Source organism: Cynoglossus semilaevis, chromosome 19, assembly GCF_000523025.1.
Source record: "Cynoglossus semilaevis isolate Cse_v1.0 chromosome 19, Cse_v1.0, whole genome shotgun sequence".
In the NCBI taxonomy this organism is placed as follows: domain Eukaryota; kingdom Metazoa; phylum Chordata; class Actinopteri; order Pleuronectiformes; family Cynoglossidae; genus Cynoglossus; species Cynoglossus semilaevis.
The window spans coordinates 5,972,699-5,999,063 of NC_024325.1; the positions used below are offsets into that span (position 1 = coordinate 5,972,699).

A 26,365-nucleotide genomic window follows, 5' to 3' on the forward strand; every position below is an offset into this window, starting at 1 on the left:
CCTCAGGAAGAAATCCATGTTGCACTAATTTTTTCTTTTATTCTGACTGAAAATAGATCAATTCTACTGCCCTTAGTTGTGTCCCCTTTTCATGATTACAGTGTGATTTTCATATCATACACACTACAGAGCATATAGCCCTATGTTTGTAACACAATTGCAAGTCAAAACTAGCAGAGGATTACTCCGCTACTCGATTAGCAGAGTCGTGTTGCCATTTGTAGCTTCACATGGACATTCCATATTCTTAAAGTCAAACTAATTACTTATCCTATAGTCATTGGTGGCACTTGTTAAGCGCAATCATTTCGTGTCACTCACCGGATCTTTAGCGACGGAAAACAGGAGGTCTCATTCTCCAATGAACTTCATCTGAGTGGTGGACCGTGCGTGGCCCTGCAGTAGGATGGGTTTCTGTACAGAAAAGCAATATTTGCAAGTTAATTTCCTATTTTCAAATAGGTGCATCAGCCCAGCTCAAACTCCTGTCAAATGCTAATTACTTATTTACCAAGAGTTCATGAGACAGTGTGCTTCATAGCCTATTTTTTACATATTTTAATGCAGAGAAGCTTCACTCACATGTAACTTGAGTGCTTGAAAGGGTAAATAGAAACTTATATGCCAGCCCGATTCCATGGTAAGCATCTGCCAGGAGGTTATATTGTGTGAGGATCAGATAAACACAGATAACACAGCTCAAACCAGTGACGAGGTTCATGGATGGTGAGGCACAGATTTACAATTGTAAGAACCAAAAAGAGCATCTTATTTCACTATTCATTCAACAGTATCACCTGGTAATGCTTCATATCCATCAGCATTCCTCTTTCAATGACACTTACACCAACACAAACACAGGAACATATTTGCCCTACAAAGAACAATTATTTTATAGAAATGCATAGAGCGCCCTTCTTGTGTTTAGCACTAACATGTTCCAAAACAATTAACCACTACAATCTACTTAAGCAAACCATTTGCTTTGTGCCACTATTTAGTACTTTAAACAATTTCACATTCGACAATGACTACATAAAACAACCAGTCAATAAAAATGAATCATGCATTTTTATTAAAATGTCATGGCTTCAACTCAGAAAAACATACTTTTTTGTAAGACAAGGGCCTAAGAGCAGCCATCATTTTTTACTTCTTAACATTAAACAGCTGATTTATTTAATAAACTTTATACACTTCTTCCATCTTCTTTCATCAATCTTTCCTGTACTGGACTTGTCCAGTTGAGGCGTCACTCAGTCTTTAGTCAATACCTGTGAATGGCTTAAATCCATTTTTTTTCCCATACCTTGAAATTGAATTGTAATTCACTGCATCGTATTTGCTCTTTTCTGCCCCGATGTCCTGTAAACATTTCATAACACTCTGTAAATGCTGTCCAAAAGTTTCATTTCCGCTGACAAAAAAATTGACATGTTTAATTTCTTATTGAGCAGCTAAAAATGGCCAGGACGATGGCGTTTATGTAACAGAAACCAGATGACTTTTTGGCGTCGTACAGTCCACCTGCCCAGTTGCCCTCGATGTAACTATTTTTGGATAATCTTACTATTCCGACATTGTGAAAGGATTAATTACAATGACAAACGGTTAGCTTGGCAATCAAACTTTGACAGAATATTTTCAGCTCTCTCTGTAATGATGAGGTGGTTAGCCTTCTTGTGTATTCTGCTCCTGCAAGATGAAACTTTTGGTTTCCATATCAAAGTAGTGAAAAACTCTCTGACTCACCAGGACATCACAGAGAGGGCCATCTTTAAGGTCACTTTGGAGACTTGTCGCACTTCTGTTCAAAACGTCAAACTTCCTGTAAGAATCATATGGAGCAATGTTAGAAATCTTTTTTTATATTTACTTTTTTTAGAATACTGTATCATAACATTACTTCTCCTTTGTGTGTGTGTGTGTGTGTGTGTGTGGTGTGTGTGTGTGTGTAGCCTGAACCATACACTGCTTTTTCAGTTGCCACTGCATGTGGAGCCAAAAAGTCTTCCAAAGATTTCCAATGGGCTATTGAGATGATCAAATGGTCAAATGTGGGAGTTGACCTCCTATTTTTCTGGGATGGCAGCTACCACTTTGATTCAGAGAAATTTACGGAGGGAAAAAATATCATTACCCAAAGTTTAGAAACTGTGAAGTCCAACAACAGATTCCAAAAATATTATACATCAAGGGTCACACTGGGGAATTTGTTTCACCCTTTACAGGTAAAGTAACGTGTAAGTCCATATATATAAAAATGTAGTAATCTTGTTATTGGTGCAGTGGGGGCTTGGTGGTTAAAGAAGCAGACTCAGGTCCAGAGGGTTTCAGGTTCAAGTCCATTTTCTATTTTTCTTTCACTCCCTTTGCAAGCAAACCTCCAGGTAAACAAAAGTCAGCCCGTCATGTTGTATTCATTAAATAACAATGCCATTAAGGATTTCCAATAATATTGAGCCGATATTGGCATAGTTATGTAATATCTGTAGGAATCATTGTCAGTATTTCCTCCGATATTGAAAACCCAATAACAATTTTGGCCAAATGATGTATGTCCTAAAAATAGTTTATTAAAGTGCATTTGAAGTGCGGTTGAATATTAAAGTGAAGGTCACTAGCAGCTCATTTATTTAATCTATTTTCTGCATACAGGGAATGCAGAATGCAGGTGCCAGAAACATATACAGTGGTTTGTACAGATAAATAAATAAATATTACCAAGCCTATATCGGATTTGCTTGATATCAAAATCGGAAATTAAGTATTTGGACAATATCGGCATTTCGGATACATCCTTCAACATCAAGTTGAAACAAGACAAATTGTCTATCTAGAAAAAACATTCAAACTTGACTCATCAACACAGGTAAATGCAGCCATGGAGGAAACAAAGATAGAACAAGACACATCGAGCCTAGAGGTGGAATTTACGAAGACACTGTAGACTCCGAACATGGATATCGTCACAAGGACGCAGCAGATCTGGCTATAGCTGCAATGGCTGAAGTGCTAGAGCACGTCCGAGCAGCTGCTGGTGACCAGTGAGTACGAGACAACCTCACGATGCTTACGTACCACTGACTGAACATTTAACAACAATACAAATTGAATTTTCTCCACCTATCTTAGAATGATGGGAATCGTGAAAGGCAAACCTCTTTGCTTTGTGACTGACACCACAGGAAGTATGAGCGATGACATTGCCACAGTGCTCATCCTCACCAATAACATAATCAACAGTAAAGTGGGAACAGAGGACGAGCCGTCACTATACATTCTTGTTCCTTTCAATGATCCAGGTGAGATCTTAAATCCTTAAACATGACTTCATGTTTATAAAATCAAAACCGGCACCCCAAATCAGTAAGTACAACAAGCATCTTGGCAAGCAAGCAAGGCTGCTGTAAAAGAACTCTTGGAACCACCTCTGAGAGAGAGGTGAGAGTTCTAAGTATTATTACTGCTACTAATCCTACTATTCCGACATTGTAAAATAATTAATTACAATGATAAGCGGTTAGCATATCAATCCTTCTATTCAGGAACTGAGTGCAGTCGGTGGTGGTGATTACCCAGAGATGAGTCTTTCAGCACTGCAGGTGTTGTTACTTTGACATTTCATCAAAACACAGTCCCTGCAAACTGGAAACTAACAAAAAGTATTTTCTGTCTCTCTCTCAGAACAGCTGGCTTTAACTGGTGCTCCTCCGGGTTCTGAAATGTACATCTTTACCGATGTACGGTTAAAGATGCATACCTTTATAACAATGTGCTTGCCCTCATAGAGCAAACCAAATCTATAGTGAGTAGTCCTGTCTTCATGTAAAGTCATGGTGGTAAAATATGATTAATGTTGTATATGTATTATTATTTTATTTAATTTTCTGGACATGGTCAACTATCAGTTGCTAATAAATTATTAAAAATTGATGTCTCAAAATCTGCAACAAATCAGAGCAGAAATAGATTAACCATAAATATAAAAGATAGGATCAGCTCTTTGAGGCATTTGCATTTCAAGATGTACTGATTATAAAAAGTGAGTCCATTAATGAGAGTATCTTCAGATATTTGATTACCATGCAGTACAATGATCTTTGAGAACTTTGTTTATCTTTGAGCAGACATAGCAACTTCATATAAATGTTCCAAAAAAGTTGCCAGTGCTAATCAACATTATCATTGATGAAAAGTGTAAAACTATTCTATTTTTCTTTAGGTGAACTTTCTCATGACCGGACCTTTGTCCCGCCGTCGAAGAGCCACTGGTGATGATGTTGAACTCAGGATCCAACCACATCTTTTGTATATAGAGCTAGCTAAGGCTTCAGGTGGTCAAAATATCCAAGTCACAAAAACACAGCTGCTCGAGGCTACCAGCATCATTACATGTCCATCAGTTCCTCCCTGGTATCAACAACTTCACAAACAACAACAATGAACTTAACGAGTTTAAAAAGATTGACCTTTGTCACCTTTATATCCCAGGTCATCCTTCTACAAGTATCCAGGAATGATGGAGGAGTCGATAATTTCACCTTTGTGGTGGACGAATCAGTCAAGAACCTCACTGTCTACATCACTGGGGATGACATCACCTTCACTGTCATCAGTCCGACAGGTGATTTTACACATTTGATCTAAATCAGAATTACTTAATTAACCCCTGGGTGATTCAATTCTTCATCATCATAAAACATTCATGCCATAACTTTTGTGCGGCTACATTTCTTCTTCTTCAGATGTGGTTCAGAGCAGCACTGACCCCAATGGAACAGTTCATTCAGTACAGTGGGAAACCTCCAAACTGTCACGTTAAATACTGAAATAGGACTGTGACATGTTATTGTGGTGTCAACATATTCATACAATGTCAAGGTCGTAGGTGAGTCCGTTTATGTTGGGCAAAAACTGTGCTCTGTTGTTGCCCAGAATACTGCTTTAATCCACACTTTTTTGTGCAGTTAAATCTGTTACGTAATTGCTCCTGTTCGATTAACCGCTGACCCTTAACCTCTCTTCTTGAATTGCAACTTCTTTCAAGGGGACAGTGATTGACTTCCTGTATACCTTCATGAAAGTGTCTCAGAGTCCACATGGAGGTTATGAGGCCATATCCAGTCGTCCTCAGTCTGGTAATTAATTTTTTTAATTGTTCATTTCCATTTATTTTTTCCATGTAGGTTATCAGTCATCTAGGTCATTTTGTCCAAAACAGTTAAGTAGAGGGCAACTGGACAGTCTTGGTTTCTTGAGTACATGTCACCTCTCATCCAAAAGGTGTCACTTTATTATAGTTTAATATATGATGAGATACACGCCACTGTCATCCTTAAGAAAGGTTCATTCTTTATCGATGCATTGGGAGGGAGAATAGCACATTTCTGCAACCAAATGTTAAAACCCAGGCTATGACAAGATTCAATGGCCATGAATATATATTCTGCATCGTTGTAGAACTAGAGCTCAGGTACAGGTATGTGCAAAGAGGCACAAGTGGCACTCTTGAGATTTGAGATCTTCTTTAGTCAGGTGACCGATATGAATGTGCATATTGCACTGCATGGTAAACACTGGTAACTTCTACTGCAGTAACTTATCAAACTCAGTGTCATTGGGTTTGCAGAAAAAAATACTGCACACTACGGAAAAGCCGTTTTCACACAAATTGCAGAATGTTCATTTCAAATCCCCATCCATTGGTCTCAATGATAATAAACCAATGCATTTAACGCTTTGTCTCCAATACTGTGTATGATATATATAATTTACCCATAAATCAGTATTTATGGGTAAATTATTATATCATACTAATCTTTTATTCTTTATTTTTAAGGGGTTTCCCGATGCTATGTTTACATACCAATACGAGGGAGAGTATTATCATTCATGTACTCGCAATTACCGAAAACAACCAGTGACACTTCTTTAGTTTGGGTTTCGATGAGTATACGATGAACTGAATGAAAAAAATACAGCAGCTGGTTGTTTTGCATTTTTTGTCAAACAAAACAAAAAACATGTGGACAACGTAACATATCCAACCAGCAGTACTTGCTTTTGTTTTGTGTACACAGTGACCTCGCACTCACTCTCTCTCACTCCCTCTCTCTCATTCTCTCACCCTACGTTTCTCCCTCTACGCCTCTGTTTTTTTTTTTCGCTTTTTCTTTGCGTCCATATGAAGACAAAGTGTTTTGTCAGCTTCATATTTTTACCAACCAATTAATGTAATTACAATATCTCTCTAAACCCCATAGCACGAGGGTGAAAACGTCTACATCATGGCCATATCATTAGTTCTTAATATTACCAGTTACTACCCTGAAAATATACAGTAACAGTGATCATCTACCTCAAATGTTTTGATTCCCAAAGTGGGGGGTAGGCCCTTCATAGTGTACACGTAGCAGTTGTAGGCAAAATAATTTTAATTTCAATATTTACTTCAATCCTTATATTTTTCTTCTTATTGTGTAATTTCTATGTGATTTTTATTTTTCATTTGTTCCAAGAGTGGTTTTAAAAAGATGAACTTTGTTGTGTTTGAGTCAAAGGTGTGGAGGGTGAGATTACTCCACTTTACAAAAGGCTGCTGTAGAAGAACTCTTGGAACCACCTCTGCAAGGTGAGAGTTCTAAGTATTATTACTGCTACTAATCCTACTATTCCGACATTGTAAAATAATTAATTACAATGACAAGCGGTTAGCTTAACAATCCTTCCTTTTAAAACAATTATCATAACACATACATTTGAGCGTGCTCTGCCTTTTTTTAATTAATAATGAGACAACAGGTTTTCTTTCTGTCAGATAAAGTAGGAAAATTTGCTTAGGTACAGCCTTCCCTGCAGCAGGTGTGCAGGTGAGCCACCGCACTTCCTACTCATCACATTACAAACAGGTAGAACAAGAGCGCACGCCCTGTCAGTGGAACGTTGGACGTCGTGTTGACAGAATACATATTTTGACAAAACAAGACCCTCAAGACGTCAGGTAAAGAATTAAGTATTTTACTTAAGATTGTAAAGCTTAAGTTAAATAGGGATGTTTTCTTTAAACTTGTTAAAGACTTGTTGAAGTCTTTTTCAAACAATCTGAGCTACAGCTGTTTTTTGTTTGATTTTAATGTTGAAAAAAGATGCTTATCTGACTGTAATATTTTCATAGAAAACACAAATGTTGACTGGTCAACTGTTGTATATATGTGAAAATGTTGAAATATGTATTTTTTCATCAAAACTATAAGCAACAGTGTGAAAGAATACAGCCAGGTCACACACATTTGTTTTGTGTTTTGAAACTTGCGTTCTAACTGTCTGAACAAACACTGTGACTGTGACAGGAATGTTTACTCAAGTATCTTCTTTTTCGGTACTGTAACAGGGATGCTGGTTGCCTTTTGCCTCCTGCTGTTCCACACTGGAACATATGGGTTTGGAATATTACCAGGAAAGTCCTTGAATCACTTTGAAATCACAGAAAACGCACTTTTGAACACCACAGTGCATGTATGCCGTGCTTTGGCTCTAGCTGATGGGACAGCCTTTACGTTTCCAGTAAGATATCTCATTAGTTCAAAAGAAGAGAAAAAGAAATAAGATCATTTCTGTTTCACTTCTCCATTAAAGTGCATCTCGGAGCCGGCCCACGTCCGACCCGGCCGGCACATCTCCTTAAATGCGGACCGGAGGTAGACCGGAGATGCACCAGCCGATCCGCAGGAGTCCGACGGCGGACCCGAAGATGTACTGGCCCGGTCGGGGGTGGTCCGGCTTGGCCACAGATGCACTTTAATGGGGGTGTTTACAGTGTGGCAACAGCTAACCTGTCTGTATGTTTGTGTGTAGTCACAGCCATACACTGCTGAGGCTGTCGCTGTCTCCTGCAATGCGCCGAAATCATCCAAAAGTTTCCAACAAGCCATTACCTCCGTCACTTTACACAATGTGCGAGTGGACCTCCGTCACGCTCTCAATGCAAGCTTTCATTTCGATGAAGAAATGTTTGTTCAAGGCAAGAAAATAATTACAGAGGGGATACAGGCAGTCAAAGCCAGCAACAAGCAAGAGAACTTTGAAGCAGCCAGGGAAAAACTGGGGGAGATTTTACATCCTTTGCAGGTAATGTTGATTTAAAAAAAAAAAAAAAACCTTACTGTAATGAATCTCTACTAAATATACAGTAGGTTCAACATCACCGTTTCCTTCCACTTTGCAGGATTTTTACAGCCACAGTAACTGGGTAGAGCTGGGAAATAAGCAACCGAACCCCAATCTTATCAGATCTGACAGCAGCATTGGTAAAATAGCAGGTAATGCCATGGTATGCACAAATCTCTGTTTGTCTATGAGAAAAGCAAAGATAAAAAACTGGTCAAGAATGCAGTTTGGGTGTGTTTCATGATTTAACAAAAGATGTCATTAATTGTCTTTGTTATTTCCTCCACAGATAAAAGCAGGGCAACGTGTCGAAACTGCAATGGTGACGATTGTAGGAACAACATTCTGGAGGATATCATAAATGAGGGCATTCTAACCTCTGGCTACTTTGGTATTGTTCCTGTAGTCTCAACCAAACCAAAAGGTAAAACTAATTTCAGTGGAAACATCGAGGCTCAGTTTTAGAATTAAACTCAGCTTATTATGGTCAAAGCACTGACAGGAATAAAGCAAATAGTAAGTGTTCTCTAGGGTTGCCATGAATTAATGTATTGAAAAATTCATTATTTTAACACTCCTCAATTTGGTAAAAAAAAATTAAAATAATTATGAACTAGGGATGGCGGATATTAACTTTTTGCCAATAACAATTCTTACAGATATTACAAAATTATGCTAATATCGAGCTGATAATATTGGACATCCCTATTATCAACACCATTTAAACATGTATTCAGTTAATTCTCATACTTTTGTTTGAATAAACAAACATTTGAACATTAATGGTAAAATAATTTGCTTTGCTGATGCTCTTCAGCCATTTGACATTCAAATGGGATGAGGAAGTTCACATGCAAACACAAACTAAAGAAGAATCAGTCAAATATCAGCTGATTGACTTGGTCATTTTGTTGTTGCTCTAAAAGTACATTTTTCATTCCTACAAACAACATGCTTTAAAGAAACGTAGAACACATGGTTATTTCATCTGAACATTTCTGAACTTAACAGTTTCAGTCAAGAAGTATAAAAAAATCATCAAAAATCAAAACATCATCCCCACATGTACCCTATTCAAAAATAAGGGTTGTCTTTGAAAAAAAACAAAACCTTTTTTTGCATTTAAGCTGCAGATGCTGCTAAGTTTTCAAAATACCTTCAAGAATGAACTAACATTGTGAAAGTACTTAACATGGAAGTTCAGATAATAGCTGTGAATAAAAAATAGGAAGCTAGTAAGATTATTGTCTAGAGAAAATTGTTAAGATACCACCCCGCAGAGACTGTCAAAGACAGTGACAAGAACCTGACAGAGGAATGAACTCAAATGTCTAATACTGCTGAAAAGACAACTTTAACCCAGAGTGCAGTCTTTAGAAACTAAAAACTGAAGACTGGAGTTGCATAATGGAAATTTCAGTTTGCTATTTTGAGGAATTAGCATATTTTACATAACATGCATAGATATTCTGCCTGTGGGTGTAGAAGAAAGAGGTGGAGGCCTACTGTCAAGATGCTTCAGCATTAAAAGAAAACAAAATCAGCCAAGTAGGGCAGCAAAACCGGTCCTTATTAATCAACTGGTCTTAAAACATAATGTCCCAAAGACAGATCTGCAAAACAGGCTGAAAAGCACAAAGTTATGACCTTAATTCTAGAAAAAAATGTATGGGTAGAACGTTAGTCCAAGGTTTCAGCAGAAAGACCACCAAGCTGCTCCTACAGCTCCTACAGTAAGATATGCCAAAGAAAAATGACGTATCCACAGTGGATGGGTCATGAATGCAGCAGAAATGGGAAGAAACTGATTAGGAATCATATTCTACACTTTTTTTCACCATTGTGTCTGTTAGACCCAGAAAAGCATCCAAATGCAAGTTTGTCTCAAAACATGCTGCTAAGTAAACTCCAAAAATATCATATCTGAACATGTGAAATGCTCAGCAAAAACAAGTAAGACTATAGTCTTACTATCACGAAAAAATGCAAAAACAAAAAGGCCCAGAAATGCTCAGTTCGCAGTTTTTATTGCTAAAATCATTACTGCCATAGTGAACTAATGATTACATGAGAACCTATAAAAGAAACCACTGTGTTACTCTCATTTATTAAGCCATATTTTAACAAGCTGTTGTGGATTTGTCCTTTTAAATGGCTTTGTTTAAACAGGAAAATGCAGCCACGGAGGAGCAGTTGATCAAACAAGCAAAATTGAGCCTAAGGGTGGCATCAACAAAGACTCATTTGACGCCAGCCATGGACATTTGCACTCCAAAGCAGCAAATATGGCCACAGCTGCAACCAGCCAACTACTGGAGGACATTAGAGGAGCAGCCGGCGACAGACCCTTCCTCCAGTAATAAATTCATCCTTTATAATATATATATATATAGATAGAGAGAGAGAGAGAGAGAGAGAGAGAGATACATACATACATAGTGAATAAAGTAGAAGCGAGATAGTTATTATATAATTTACGTATATATATTTACTCTATACAAACCTCGCTCACACTGTTATCAACCCTCCTTGTATAATGGCAATATGAGACATACATAATACGTAAATTAAATACACGAGCATGGAAAACAATGTAAAAAACATTCTAATTATGAATTAAAATTCAAAGTACATGCACATTGCGGGGGCTTGGCGGAGGTTAGCGCTCAGCTGCAGGAGAGAGAACACGGGAGTGGCGACGCACGTGCAGCCCTGGAAGCAGGTTAGCGCAATTGGAGTAATCAAGCATCAAGCAATTGGTACAACAAAAAAATGACCTGATGTCAAATTAAACCATTTCAATGTAAACAGGTCTCTGTAAAACCAACAACTGTGGGTTATATCGCCATCTGTGACCAAAACAGCAAAATAAAAACTAGAAATAGCTCAGCGCCAACAGAGTTTGCATCACAATCCAGCAGGTGGTAGGCCAACAGCCTTTCTCCACACTATGAATAACACGTTTTTGCAATCAAAATTTAAAACCTAGGCTATGACAAGATTCAGTGACCATGAATAAATATTCTGCATTGTTGTAGAACTCTGTACAGCTATGTACAAAGAGGCTCAAGCGGCACTCTTGAGATTTGAGATTTTCTACAGTGGGTTGACGATATGATTGTTCATATTGCACTGCATGGTAAACACAACTTTTACTGCAGTAACTTTTGTATGTTTTCTGTCGTGTACTTCCTGTGTGAGACTCACGTGCACCGTGTCGTTTCCCCTCAGATTCATCACCACGTCCTACAGAAAAGCCGTTTTCACACAAATTGCAAAATGTTCATTTCAAATCCCCATCCATCGGTCTCAGCCAAAAGGTGGCATCTTCTTTTTTCGGCACAGTACACATGGGCGTCTTCACTGTATCAAAACAACTGCACGCTCCAAGATTTCAGACGCTAACGTGTGTGTGATTGCTGAGAGTCAGCAGTTTGATTGACACACCACTCAGCCTGTCAGCTACCGCCTTGTCCACGGAGGCCTATCATTGCTAAGTACTGCACTGATAGTCGTGCCCATAGACAGCCAGGCACATAAAATAGTTTATTTTCAATTAAGTAATGTCGAATGAAAAAGTGCGACAAAATCTTCAATTTGCGTGACACTAAAATTGCTGTGCAATACAACGTAAAGCGATGATCAGAACACCGCAAGGCGTTAAATGGGTAAACTTTCTCCAAACACAAGCGCACAAACTGCAACGGCGCAGAGCAAAGTGAAAGAGTGGCGGACAGACTAGGGTAGATGCAGAGAGATGCTACGATGCATGGGCATCGAACAGAAGAGCATGCTCAATGCCGTGTTTGAGCTCCTCTAGGTAAACAAAGCTGCCATCGATGTCTTTTAGTTTATTTTTTGCTATATTTTTACTGTTTAATTTTTTAGGTTAGAAAATGTTTTTATCACGAAAATAATGAAAATATTGCAATTTTTAAAAATACCTCTAGAGATTGTAATAAAAAAATCCGCGATGTACTGAGGGAGCGACAGATGTGATCCACCTACATCTACCTTCTGTTCTTATTTAAGAATGTCAATTTATCTTGATTAACCATAATCCTGTTTAATCAGTACAAATGGATGCGTAATGAATTTGTATCTCAAAGGATGATGGGAATCTCCAAAGGGTCAGGCAAAGCCCTTTGCTTCGTGATCGACACCACTAAAAGTATGAGTGATGACATCGAGGCGGTGAAGGCAGTAACTTCTTCCATAATCGATAGTGAGGCAGGAACAGATGATGAACCTTCATTCTACATTCTTGTTCCTTTCAATGACCCAGGTGGGATGTTAGGGATGGTTTCTGTCACGTTATGCCTTTCTATGAGAGAGAAAATGAAGTGTAAAGCCAATTTTTTTTATCTCAGATTTTGGCCCTTTGATAAAGACAACAGACGCAAAAGTCTTCAAGAATGTTATCAACTCACTCTCAGTGATTGGGGGAGGAGATGAGCAGGAGCAGAGTCTGTCTGGACTTCAGGTATCAAAACACCTTTACATGAATGTACTAATTCAGAAAGCCTTGAATTGGTGCGCAGAAATTCTTCTTGTCTTAAACAGTTGGCATTAAGTGGGGCACCAGTCAATTCTGACATCTTCCTCTTTACTGACGCACCTGCTAAAGACAAGGTCCTGAAGAACACAGTGATTGCACTCATTGAGCGAACTCAAACAGTAGTAAGTATTAATAAATAGTCTTATGTTTTATATAAATTATATCTATATCTATATTATATATATATTTACATCTATTTTTCTTTAAAATATTCTTAAAATGCTCTTAATTGATAAGAAACACGCAGACAAGTTCAAATTTTGAAAAATACATTGGCAAACATTTTCATCATTTTTCATCATCACCAAAAATGACATGCTTCTTTAAGATTTTGCTGAAAAATTCCCACACATTTTTTTCTACATATTATTTCAAAATGCTCTATATAGACACTAAGCCTCTCATTTGCTCACGCTAGACATAATTCATGTTTGTCCAACAGGTGAACTTCATGATAACATCTTCAAATGTGGTCAACAGCCGCAGACGACGTGAAACACCCAAGAAGATATCAGCTTCTGATGCCCAGGTCTATAGAGACTTGGCTCAGGCTTCAGGAGGTCTGGCTATTGAAGTCACAAAGAGTGAGCTCCCATTGGCCACCAGCATCATACAAGAGTCTACCACCTCCTCTCTGGTGATGAATAGTACAGTTATGTTGCTACTGGTTCACTTTGTCAGTTCTCAGCTGACACGTGTTCCATGTGGTTTTTCCAGGTGACTTTGCTCCTAACATCCAGGAATTCGGGAAACGCGGACAAATTCTTCTTTTTAGTAGATAAAACTGTATCAAACCTCAGAGTCTACATCACTGGACTGGGCCTCAGTTGTACTGTCATCAGCCCGAAAGGTATTACAACACAAAAATTGATATTTATCAATTAATCATCATCTCAAATGTTGAGGTCATCACACTTTAAACCATATTTTTGTCACCATTCATTAGTAGCTAGAAATTATCTGTTGCATTTTATTGGTAACTGAAAAAAAAACATTTATTCTGTTCAAAAAGCAAACAAAAATAAAATGTTTTTAATGTAAAAATATTGTAATTCTAAGGTGAATCCAAGGCATGCACAGACACATCGGGGTCACTGTTCACTACATCCCAGTCAGTGGGAAATTTTCAGAACTTAAAGCTCAAAAAAGAAGTTGGACAATGGGAAATGAGGATGACATCTGCTAATCCCTTCACTCTAAAGGTCATGGGTAAGAACTAGGTCGATGATTGATGGTAAAATGGCTTTAAAAAAAACTTCTCTCCGTATTTTTATCCTCTGAAATATTAATGTGAAGTCTGAAATTTTTTTAAATTGACTATTAGTCCAAGAACGGTCCAAGTGTATGGTCTGTTAACCTCTTCTTTTTTGCCTTTTTTTTGTTTCTCTTGACTTTTTCATTCCTAGGTGAGACCACTATTGATTTTTTGTTTGATTTTGTGGAAGAGTCTGATGGGCCGTTCAAAGGTTTTGATGCTCTTGACACACGTCCAAAAGCTGGTAAAAATGTTTTTTATATGTGACTTTATTTGCAGTGCATGTCGATATTATCGTATAGGACGATGACAATTTAGATTTTTTTTCAAGGTGTGAATGGCACCTTGCTGGTGACTTTATTGGGCTTGGATACGGGCACACTAACAGAAGTAGCTCTGGTTGAATCCGCTGGGACGAAGGAGATTGTCGGGGTTGTGGAGCCACAGGAGACTGGGAAATTCTTAGTGAGGGTCGAACAGATACCGTCAGAGGAGTTTGTGGTACGAGTAAAAGGGCAAGATTCTGCTTCAACAATCGTTTTCCAAAGGCAGTCTCCCACCAACTTCAGAGCCTCCAAAGTGACTATTGCTGTAAGTCGTATTAAACCATGCAAGACATGAAGAAAAAAAAAACTGTTGTTAAAGTTCTGTACTTCTCTGTAATCATCTTTGTGTTCAGGCGGATTCAAATGACGTTTTAGTACCAGGAACACTGTTCTCCGTGTCCTTCACTGTAAAGACCGACGGACCAGGCGGAACTTTTACTATAAAAGCTACCAACAATCAAAAATTTCACTCGGAATTTCCAACCAGTTTGTTACTGGAAACTGGAAAAAGTACAGAAGGGACAGTGAACCTCACGGCACCTCTCAACACCCCCTCAGGTACTGATGTCAGATTGACCATTGAGGCGGAGGCTCCAGGGGGTTTGGACACCAACTACATTGTGCTGCGAATTTCTGTCCTGAACCCGGTAATTTTTTCAGTTAAAATTTCTAAGAAAATCACACATTTATTAAAGCTGTAAATGTGTCAGATTTAAATTGGAGTATTAAATATTTTTGTGGCACAAACATTTTTAGATAACCAACCAAAAATCTATATGATCTGACAATTGTCCAACTGGCAAAATATGTCAAGTAAAAATAAATTATTTTTCTTTTTCCTCTTCCCAGATAACAGATTTCACTCCACCTGTGTGTCAGCAGCTCAGCCTGGAAGCTGATTGCCCTAAAGACTGCACATTGGACACATGGGACCTCTCCGTTCGTGTGACCGATAGGGATGATGGGATGGGTGTCGAACGAGTCAGCCTTAAACAAGGCAGCGGTGTCATGACAACCAGTCTGGACCCTGACAATGGGAACATCACCCTGGTGTCCTACAATGCCTCCTGCTGCTCACCTAATATGGAGCTACAGGTGGTAGACCGAGTGGGAAACGTAGGCACCTGTTTCTTCTCTTCTGAAGAAGGTGTCACATCTCCTGTCTCCATGTCTACAAAAGTTACTTACTCAGTTTTTCTCTGTCTAACCATGGTTCTACTAGAGATGTATATGTCAACAGTCGGTGTTATTCAGTTATCACCGCCCCCCACCAGAGAGGGAGTCTGATGCATCTCATCAAAGAGATCAGTTTAGGTTAAAGGTTTAAGGGTAATGTAAAAGTAAAATGAATTTAATGCTGCTGTAAATTCCTTTGTGGATTATATTTACTGTAAAAAAAAAAACATATTCATTTTGTATTGTGCAATTTTATTGTAATACGGATTGTTTCAGATTTGTTGCTTCTATTCCTTGTGAAGAGACAATTCTTAAAGCTAAAAAATAACAAACTAGCCTACATTTTTTGCTATTTATTTATTTGAAGGTACATTAAGAAAACTATATAATTTTTTTTATTATCACACAGCCCTGCTGACACAGCAAAAAGTAAAGGCCAATGTCAATGTAATGTAAAAAATAAAAAATCAGTACCTGTCATCGGCCACTATGCTACCCCTCCACACATGGTAGATAAGCTGATGAAAAAATGTGCTGTGATAATGACAAAAGAAGAAAATAAATGTTTTTTTCTTCCTTAAAAAAAACTATTTTTATTTTTATGTCATGTGTCTAATGTTTTATCCTTTACAGAAAACAAAAAGTTCCTTCTTTTCACATTTGGCTACAAGCTCAACAAATCTCTGATTTTCTGTCAGCACTATTTACATTCTGAAACATTTCAAAGTCTGGCTTAGCCCTATATAAAGCAACTGCACTTGTTCAGACATACAGTGACTGCGTGTCGAATGAATCTCTCATAATGAGGTACGTGTACGGTGGCGGCCTGATTGTTTTACTTTGCTTTTTAAAAGTAGAAATAAGTAAAAATCCACCTAAAAGTAATATCTAACCTCAGATACACAGAATCGTCTGTCAGTCAATTTTCATTTATAGTGTTCAGATTTTCGGTGGGCCGCTTCGACCGCTGCAAGGGTTTCAAAGAATTTCAGACAAGTCCTTCAAAGGTGCCTTCATTCGCACATCAAGCAGTGCCATTAGTGTACTGAGAAATCTTATTCTCCAAGTCACAGATTCTCTTCTCCTGAGACAAAACTGTGGCCTTCAAATTCTGTATCTCCTCCAGCAACCTCTCAAGCAACTCAGGCTGGATTAGAAGAGATGAGGAGAGGAAAGGAAACAAGAGGACACATGGAAAGGAGTGGAAATAAAAAGAAAACAGAAAAGACAAGGAAAGGAACTTTTAGGACAAAGGAAAGGAAATGCAAAGATAGGTCAAGGACAGTCCTCAACTAGAAATGAATGAATCAAACTAGGAAGGGAGTTTGGGGATAAATGAGAGTAGGAAAGAAGACAGGAACATAGTTTACACACTTGCTGAGTTTGTCATACTTCTAGAAAGTTTAAAGAGTAAAGAATAAAGAATAATTAAGCAGTAATATATATAAGATGCTCTATTAGAAACTGGAAACTAGAAAATACAATAAGAAATATACTAAAAATAAAGCTTTTTTAAGCCTTTTGTTCACATTGTGTTTTAGAAAAAAACACTCCCTTTGTGCAAAACTAAACCTAAGAAAAATATTTGTTGAGTACACAATTTAGTTCCACAACCTACCGACAGATTGTTAGTTTCCACTGTTGACATGCTGCGGCGAGCGGTAGGTCTGGAGTCCAGCACATTCTTCTTTGCCACTTTAATCTCTCGGCTCTTGGGAGGAACGTAGCCCCCTCTCATGGAGGTCAGAATAGGGTCCTCGTCACGACCATCCAACCACTCCTCAGGCTCCATGGCAGGCTCCGGCCCTGCTGTGTCTGGGTACAAGTCGTCCTGGAAGAGGTCCGACTGTGAAAAACAAAATTGGACTAAGTGACTAAGGTAGACAGGATCTTCAATCAAGACAGAGTTTTCAAAGCTTTAAGTTAAAGTACATTAAAGTCCATGTCTCTCATTGTAATTAAAGGACAGTTTTTAGGTGACCACTGTGCTCGGCTGCTGTAGAATACAGTGTTAAAATTTATCAGTGGTACCTTACCTTTCTGGGCACTGTCATTGTGATGGGTTCACACTTCTTGTCATGCAGCTTGAATAACCTGAAGATCAAACAAAGAGACAGAGGGGGAAAAATGACATGACAGTTAAGTTGTTGCACAGGATGCCTTTGTCTGGACTGAGAAATATTTCTACTTTAAAGTACTCATGACTAAAGCTTAAAACCTATTTGGTGCACGGACAGCATCTCACCTGGCAATCTCACATTTGCTGACGTCAACGCCTCTCTTGGGCATGAAGCCCATCCCTCGCTGAGGCTCCTTACTGCTGAAAGTGTTAAGGTAGTGGACATAGGGAGGCTCCTCCGTCACTTCAAAGTATCGAATGCTGCTGTCCCCCTGTGCAGTAGGAAACCAAGGGAAGAACACAGTTCCAAAAGAAATATTGACATGTTGTCATTGTCCCATGAGAATGGTAGCTTGGGTAGTCATTACTACCTTTCCACAGAGGTAGACCATGCTTGCGTCTGCATCATAGTATGGTAACAACACCCCATTACTTGTGTCCAGCTCCAACAGTGCAATCGGCTCCTCAAAGTTTGTCTATAAGAAAAAAACCCAAAACATTAGTAAATAAATAAATAATGAATCATATACATTTCTACGCAAGAGAGGCCTATTTGTTGTTACTGGGTCCCAGAGTCCAAGCTCTCGCTGACTCATTCTGGTGAAGCCTGTGGTGAAGATGTTCCCCTCTCTGGTGAAGATGGCTCTCATTGGCCGGATTCCTTCATGTGGAGCCAGACGTTCCTGATGAATAAAAGAGTAAAATACAGTGATTTTTTTTTTCTCACTTATCCGTGTAGTATATTGCTATATATCAAAGGTTGACAAAGGTATTTTTTTCAGAATGAAACCATGAAAAAGGTCATTAGTGTGATTTTAACTGCAAATGAGTGCATTTTTATTAATTTTTGACTTTTTCAGGAACCTATTAGTATAGTATTCTGCTTTTTATCAATGGTTCACATACCAAAAAAGTATATCTTTCCAATATTTTAACCATAGAAAAGTCTGTTGCTGTGTATTTTAAGGCAAATTAATATATTTATTCATTTTTGGGAAACTTTTATTTTGAAGACTTTTTCATAATATTATTAGCATAGTATATTACTGTTATCAATGGTTGATGTAAACAAGGTATATATTTTTAGTGCATTTTTGAGAAGCTCCTATTTTTTAAGATTTTTCCAGAAACCCATCATTCTCTCCGTTATTTTTTTGTTTTGTTTTGTTTTGTTTGTTTTTTCACTCACCGCAACCACTTCTCTCTTCCGTGGATCACAGACCCGCAGTCGTCTGTCCTTACAGGTGGTGCAGAACAAGCTGCCATTACGGTTCCAGCTGATGCTGTAGATGAGGTCTGGATGGTCGTCCATGGAAATAAGGGGCTCGCCTGTTCCCACATTCCAGATGATTATGAGGTTATCACTGCCTAGGAGGAAGTTGGAAAAAACAGATGTATGTTTGAACTGAGCAGAGAATAACTACACAATAAAACAGAACTCTCTGGAAATAACTCCTACCTGCAGTCAGTAATATGTTGCGTGCAGTTGGATGCCAGGAGACTATACCAACACGTTTGGAGTGTCCCTCCAGGACTACAATAGGGTCGGACAGGGGGCGGGTCAACGCCTTATCTGGTATCTGCCACACCTGGGGAGATAAGACCAAGGTAAAAAAAGTTACAGGAATTAAATCATTAAATCAAATGAGAGAACCACTGGAACAAGAGACCTGCATCCAAACTCCAGGTACATGTAACTTCAAAGCATTTATTTAATTTATAGAACCATAACTTTAACCTTCAATATATTCCTACTAATTTGAAAAAGAGGTATTTTATTCTTCTCAGTCTGGGTGTACTCAATAGACATTTGTACAGAGCATCAGTACCAGTTTTTGGGTGTGTAAAAACCTCTCTTGACCAGCACTCCTTTATGTCCTGAGCAACAGCATGGAGCCAATTCTTCCAAGTACATGAGAAAACAAACCATAAAACAGTCCTCTGAAAACCATGAAAACCCTGGGGGTCTAACAAAGACAAACACATACAGATATAAACAGATGGCTCCATGACAACACACACAAACAAATACACTCTCATATGTCTTTTCTGATGACACAGTGATCCTCTTCTGTGAAGAGGAAAAGAATGACATCACAGTCATGCTCCCTATAACTGCATAACAGCATGGAGGCCAAGAATGGACAGCTGCCCACACGCACCCACACACAGCTGGGTTTCAGGGAGTTGTGAGGACATCTCATAGACATAATGCATTCCCCAAAAGCATGCCTAATGTTAATCCTTACCCTAACCCCTAACCTGGCTGTAATTCACTAGTAGGGACCTGTACCAGAAAAATGTCCCCACATGGACAGGCATACCTGGATCACACACACACAAACAAACACACACACCTACTGCTATTGGAGAGGCTGGAATTCAACCACTGAGTTGTACAAATATTCCGGCCATGTTGCTGCGAACGTGTACTTAATTTAATTGACATAGGCTGGGCTTGTCAACTGTCCTCACTCAAACAAAAACAACAATGTCATACACACACATGCTGGCATTTTACCCATAAGGACATAACAAGATTGTAACGAATTGTGAAAACTGTAGTTAATTGGTTTATATTGGTAGTGTATAAATCCAGTGGCTGATCACTAACCAAGCTTGACACTTAGGTGAAATTCTAATATATAGCCCAATATATATAGTCGAAATAATGATTAATCAGATTAACATTTTTAGCACAACATGAAGGCAGAATGACAAGCACAGTACTGTATAGCCGACCTCATAATGCTGCCATTCGTCCATTTGAAATTGCGCTCATACACAGTTCATGCTCATGTTACTATTTGCACACGCTGTGGGAAAACGGTTTTGTTTAACAAAGGACTTTCATCCAAAGATACCATCCCCACGCCCGTCATGCGTTCACAGAAGTTGGCGACCTGCGTCAGACCAGCCTCACACTGACTGACACAACTGTTAAAAGCATTGCGAGGGATAATTTACAATATTTAATATTATTATAACAATTTTAGTATTGTTGAGGACAACCACTGAAGCACCTCCAGCCCTCACTCACATCTCTGGACCTGCTTTGTGCCGCACAGTGTTTTAAATCTGAGCTGCAGCTGCCATTGCTATTCTTAGTTCATGGTCAATGTCCAGCTTTGATCTGTATTTTGTTGTTGCAGCTAACCCCTGCAATAGGGGAGGAAACCACAGGTTAACCCAGTGAAGGGATGAAGAGGCAGGTCAGGTGAGTGCAGCTTGACACAGCTCGTTACTGTGACTCATTCAGAACTCCAGTAGTATTGTTGTTCATTGAAGTGTGACCGACTCTTATCTAAGGAAGGTCCTGTAATGTGCATCAACCTGTTACAACAGTTTGTCTTATCTTCACCATTGCAGTGCAGTCTTCTGAACAGCTGGCCAGGACGTTGTCATCATGTGGACACCAGTCGATATCAAGAACAGGTCCTGAGTGACCCACCACCAACGGGTAGTTCTTATCAACACGACCTGTCTGCAATACACACACACACAAATTAGGTCTACAAAACACACTGTCTTGTAACGGATGACATGGTTATAGTGTGGAATTCTATTGTTTTTAACATGGTTCAAACTTGTTTTACTCAACTTCAACATAAACACAGGTTTGATGTCAATCAGCCAAAAAGGTTCAGATTATTATTAGAATATATCTACCTTTGATTTAAATGACAAATCTTCTAAAGTTTTTCTTTTATAATTTGGACCAAAAACAAATTTATAAAACCACAATTATATGTAAAATTATTTTTACCTAACCACATATTCATAGGTACAATATTATGGAGATTGTCATCAAGTCTGAACCTTGGTAAGATGTGCCTAAAAATATAGGAAAAAAATCTCAGAAATTCCATTCCTTTGTTAGGTAAAAAACTAAAAAAGGCTTTTCATATTTTACTGTATCTTACCAAAATACAATATATTATAGTTAGTATATATGTATAGTATATTTGTATATTCACAAGAGAGGCTCTGGAACCTGTACTTTCTTTAAAATCCTGCCATTGTTTTAATTAACTCATAAACATTTCAGTTTATTTTAGTAAAATCCAATAATTTCTAAATTCCTCCCAGTAAAGACCAGTCACTATAACTTCTCCTACACTGTAAAAAAAAAGAAAAAAGAAAAAAAAGCTGACTAAATGGATCAGTTACAAAAAAGACTAAAGTGGAGCAAGATGAATAGATATAGTTTGTAACTAGGGCATAGATGAGCCGGGTTATTGCATCACTCCTTGTTCGTATCAGGTGAACAAGAATATCAACTTTTGTGGTATGTGTCCCTGCATCTACACATACACGTAGACACACTGAGACACACACACACACACACACACACACACACATAGCAGAAACACACCCAAAGCCTGGTGTATTTATAGCTGAGAGACTTGGCGTTGACAGGAGAGTTTGGGGTCCCAGTGGTGGAAGATGGAAGGTGAAGAGTGTGTGGGTGTGTATTAATAGCACATCTTTTCAGCATGACTGCAGTATACCATCATGTCCACTTCCCAGGGTTTTTATTTTATAATTGTAAAGTACCTGGCCTTCTGCTGCTGCTTTGTCATGAGTTACCACCTGATATCCTGATGGAATACAGTGTTAATGGTCTAATTTAAAGTCAAACATCAATGTCTATTTAGTTGAGTTACAATCTAATTCTTATGTGAACATAATGTTTTCTCAACATTATACTGCATACCCTTTTGAATTAAGATGCAATTTAAATAGGCACCACTAACCCTGGACCAGGATTAACACTTGGTGTTAGCTACCGGCTCAAAAGGAAACCTGCTGAGTGCAGGTACCTGATGGGGCAGGTCAAGTAAATAGCTGCAGCCTCTGCTGAATACAGGGTCATCATCAGCTATTTGGAGAGCTCTGACTGGAGCCCTGGATCTGCAGCTCGTTGAAGAGCGAGCGAACTAGTGTTTTTATCTTAAAGAAAATGTTTTACACAATTTTTAAAAATTGCTTAGCACATAATTTTTTACTTTTCTATTATTATTATTAGTATTGACTTGCTGTTATAAGGAAATGATAAATGGCTTGTGGTTTTTTTTAAATATACTTTTTCATTTTTAATGACAACTTTATTATTTAACCTTGTTAACCTGGTATTAAACCCACCTGGTATTAAACCCACAGGTATCAGGTATCAGACAACTACTCTAAGCTACAACTACAGCTACCCTAGGATAACATAATAGATAGATAGAACTTTATTAATCCCTTGGGAGTTCCCTTTGGGAAATTAAGGAAAACATGTTCCCTCACCGGGAACCTAACCCCGGCTGTGGCGGTGAGAGAGCCAAATCCTAACCACTAGACCACCAGAGAACACATTTATTTAATTTCATTTTACCATAGCACACAGTTACTAACATTACACAGTCAAAAAAAGTTGATGTGCATCAGTCAATTTGCATATAATAAATTATATGTAATTATATGTACAGTTCTTAACTCTTCATTTACGTCAGTAAAGTATGTCCTGAAGAGGTCATGGCCCCAATCACAACATAGTAGATGCATGGACTCTTTAACTGACGCGTTATATATATCTGCTGGCTTAGTGTGTGATTGACAGCTAATCTGCTAAACACATTTTAGTCAGGTGTGAGTATATTGTTTTTTTTCTCAGCAGAGGATTATCAATTCACAAATGTAACACCTAATTATACGGAAAATTACCTAAACACTGTAATTACAATCATAAAATCATCTGATAATACATTTATATTAATTTACATGGTTCTGGATCCAGTGAAGCTCTAATGGTTATTTACAAGGCTTTCTTTTAGCAGTTTCATCACTTCGTTACATTTAGTTTGTTGTGCGACATAAAAGTTATAGGAGAATATTTAATGCAAGTTTGAAGTTTGAGATTAGCACATTATTTCATATTCATCTGTAGGAGATCAAAGTTTGAAGTTGTGGACAGCAGCCCTGTCTTATGATCTCACTGACCTTGGAGAGTGGTAGGACCAGGAAAGCCCCTCCACCGCTGGATTCAACGATGACGGCCAGGAACTTTGGGTTGACAGCGCAGAAAGAGCTGTCCCACGTCACCTTGGAAACACGGATGTCATCGTAACCCTGCTCAGCCTTGACCGCCTGGCCAAAGACGTGGCGAAACTTACTCTGCCGCACAATGCTGCGACTCATGACTGAGGAGACGGGATGAAGGCAGGATGAAGAAAGAAGACATGGAGGGAGAAGATAAAAGAAATGGATTAGAAAGAACATGGGAATTCAATCTCAGGTATACATAGACAAAGTTGTGGACAATACCTAAGGTCATTATTTACTTTGTCTTATATCATGTGAATAATGAACACTGAAATTCATCTTTGTTATGGGATGTTTATAACTTCAAATAAGAGAAAATGTTACTTAATATTAAATGATACCAGTTGTGTTTACAAACCATATTGTCCTGTGGCTACCAGGCGACAAGCTACAGGGACTAATCCTCCAAACCACCAGAGATGTTGTATAACAGAGCTAACCTTAGCATAGTTATTAATAGGTGATTGTCCCAGCACAATATACTGCCTGCAACGGCCAAACACCAGAGAGAGACACAAAGTAGAAGAGCAGCAAATCCCAGGGTGTTTCCACAACGCTGACACTAAAACCCTCATATTAAAGTAGGTCGGTGTTATTTATCTGAAAGGACTTACAGTAAAATATGTCAAATGGGATTATTTTACTGTTGTTGGTAAACAAACAAATAGTTTCAGGTAATCCAAGATTTAAAAAAAAAAAAAGAGAGCGAGAGAGCAGTAACTCTGCTGTGATCACTGGACTATGACAAGGTTATTAATCACACATGACTCGATCAGAGTACGACAGATGTTCTCTTCTATGTATCAGGAAGTATTTAGACAATTTATATGGTATAAGATTTTCATGATAAAACGTTCAGTTACTGTAAGATTTTTTTTTATTTGAAACATTGACTTATCAGTCATCTTTATATCCATTTCATATAAAATGCTTAAAAATACAAAAAAGTAGACACAGAACAATAGATAATAGCTCTGCCTTCTAAGGTTTGTGAGTTTTGTCATGAAAAAGTTTAACATAATTTAAAACTTAACCTGTTAAACTTTAAGTGTTTTTTTGTTTTTCTCAACTAGGACGGAAGGCGTGTCTTGTAATTTCATGTTGAATTGCACTTGTAACAATATTTTGGGCAAGACCAGAGGCAAAAAGTTAAGTCTTGCTGTGTGTTTTAAGATCCTGGTTTGAATAATCAGGATGCACTCACAGAGAGCATACAATAATATATCTGGTTGTGTTGTTGTTTATTTTTTACTAATAATAAAGGGTTATTTGATTAATGTCAAATATTCTTCTTCTATATAAAAAAATGTCATTTAAGAAGACAATTAAATAATGTGAGAAACATGTTATTGATTATTTAAAGGGAAAACCCTTTAACTCACTTAACGTTTAACTCTCCTTCAGGGTAATGGGATTAGTCTTCACTGTTGTGCATGGCACAGCTAAGGGTATGTCGAACAGAGCCAAAGAATGACACTGCCACTTTCCTAATATAGCCATAACAAACTGCACTGTCCCAACCGGGCCAGGCGCTCCTCCTCTTCCTCCTCCTAGTCCCCCTTCCTCCTCCCTCCTTGGTTCCTTCACTCTGCTCCTGACTCCTCAACAGTCCCAGAATAAAGACGGTGCGCACTGTAGTGCTTTACCGTGAATGAAGAGGCGGTAAATGTTAAGGCAGTTAAATACACTACCACCATAGTCCCTCACCCTTGAAAGTAAGCCGTCGGCTGCTATATTCACTTCGAGCTCTGCTCCGGTGCGCAATCTCAAATGGAACCACATTGGTTTCTGTTTCATCCATACGGAGTGAGGGTGAGGCAACTGCTCGCCAGTGCGGTTACGACGCAACTTGACGCACAGCTCATACCACTGCAGCAACCGTACTGAAGCATGAGATAAAGCAAAGGAAAGAGGACTCACCTCAGGCCCTGGGAAGACCCCACTTTCCCTGCACAGTACTCGCAGGTCGCGTACCCTGGGTGTCTTCCTCTTGCAGCCGATTACGATTGTATTCCTGGTCAGTGACAGTCCTTGAGATGCGCTTTCCTGGAGTTGGTGCGCACCGAACCACTGTGTGGGTAGGGACAGAAAGAGAGGGGAGAGCAGCGGGGGCAGTGCAGGGGTGAGTGGGGGTGAACTGGTGGTTGAGGTGTGAGTGGGTGGGTGGAAGGGTGCTGTCTATTTTGGAACAGGCTCTGTCAGTGCAGGGAAACGTGACGCGCGCCGGTTGCAGAGGGTCAGCGCGTCACCGAGGGTCTGTCTCTCAGTGGTAGGCTGACTGTAGATAGAAAAACTTGCAGTGGCGCCCTAAAGAAGGTGTCGGGGGGAGGGGGGATGAGTCAAGGGATTAATTCAAATATTTAACTCAAATTATTTATTAATTTGTCTAAAAAAAGATTTCAAACAATTTATTAGTTGTATAACTATGTATATCCGTCTCCAAATTAATAAGTTACATTTCATTTCAATTTGCTCTAAACTATATTATTATTTCCCTAACCCATACAAACCAGTCTTAGGTTCAAGGTCAACTGTCTACCTTGTTGGAGAAACCAGCAATATGCATGTTCATCTTTCACTTACGTCAGGAGAAGGTCATGTCACCATTCGTTGCCATGTCTGATCAGTTTACATTCACCTGAATTAGAGAAATCAAATATCCTTGATGTCCTCCT

At 38.7% G+C, this 26,365-nt stretch overlaps 2 protein-coding genes across 7 annotated transcripts; one reads left to right on the top strand and one right to left on the bottom strand.

The window, feature by feature from the left end:
- Positions 1-162: 162 nt before the first annotated feature.
- Positions 163-26,336, bottom strand: coro6 (coronin 6). Of its 6 annotated transcripts, XR_523215.3 has the most exons (14): positions 25,611-26,336; positions 23,589-23,788; positions 20,965-21,087; positions 19,063-19,192; positions 18,793-18,971; positions 18,167-18,286; positions 17,975-18,079; positions 17,730-17,875; positions 17,521-17,578; positions 17,103-17,330; positions 1,753-1,828; positions 1,310-1,365; positions 583-648; positions 163-414 (listed from the first exon to the last, which is right to left on the bottom strand). XR_523215.3 is itself a non-coding variant. In XM_025065562.1 (11 exons), the coding sequence occupies exons 2-11, from the start codon at positions 23,784-23,786 to the stop codon at positions 14,566-14,568; spliced, it is 1,293 nt and encodes a 430-aa protein (XP_024921330.1). In that variant the 5' UTR covers positions 23,787-23,788; positions 25,611-26,336; the 3' UTR covers positions 14,434-14,565. The 6 variants fall into 6 exon arrangements, 3 of the variants coding, with proteins under 3 accessions (XP_024921330.1, XP_008330741.1, XP_016897449.1); XR_523216.3 differs by lacking the exon at positions 1,310-1,365 and having other exon boundaries at positions 165-414; XR_523217.3 differs by lacking the exons at positions 583-648; positions 1,310-1,365 and having other exon boundaries at positions 170-414.
- Positions 5,847-16,071, top strand: LOC103394995 (von Willebrand factor A domain-containing protein 7-like). Its single transcript, XM_008332522.3, has 16 exons — positions 5,847-7,003; positions 7,394-7,566; positions 7,858-8,130; positions 8,228-8,321; positions 8,459-8,593; positions 10,339-10,525; positions 12,279-12,454; positions 12,540-12,652; positions 12,733-12,849; positions 13,170-13,364; positions 13,445-13,577; positions 13,787-13,936; positions 14,134-14,226; positions 14,314-14,573; positions 14,662-14,955; positions 15,158-16,071. The coding sequence occupies exons 2-16, from the start codon at positions 7,396-7,398 to the stop codon at positions 15,593-15,595; spliced, it is 2,829 nt and encodes a 942-aa protein (XP_008330744.1). The 5' UTR covers positions 5,847-7,003; positions 7,394-7,395; the 3' UTR covers positions 15,596-16,071.
- Positions 26,337-26,365: the final 29 nt, after the last annotated feature.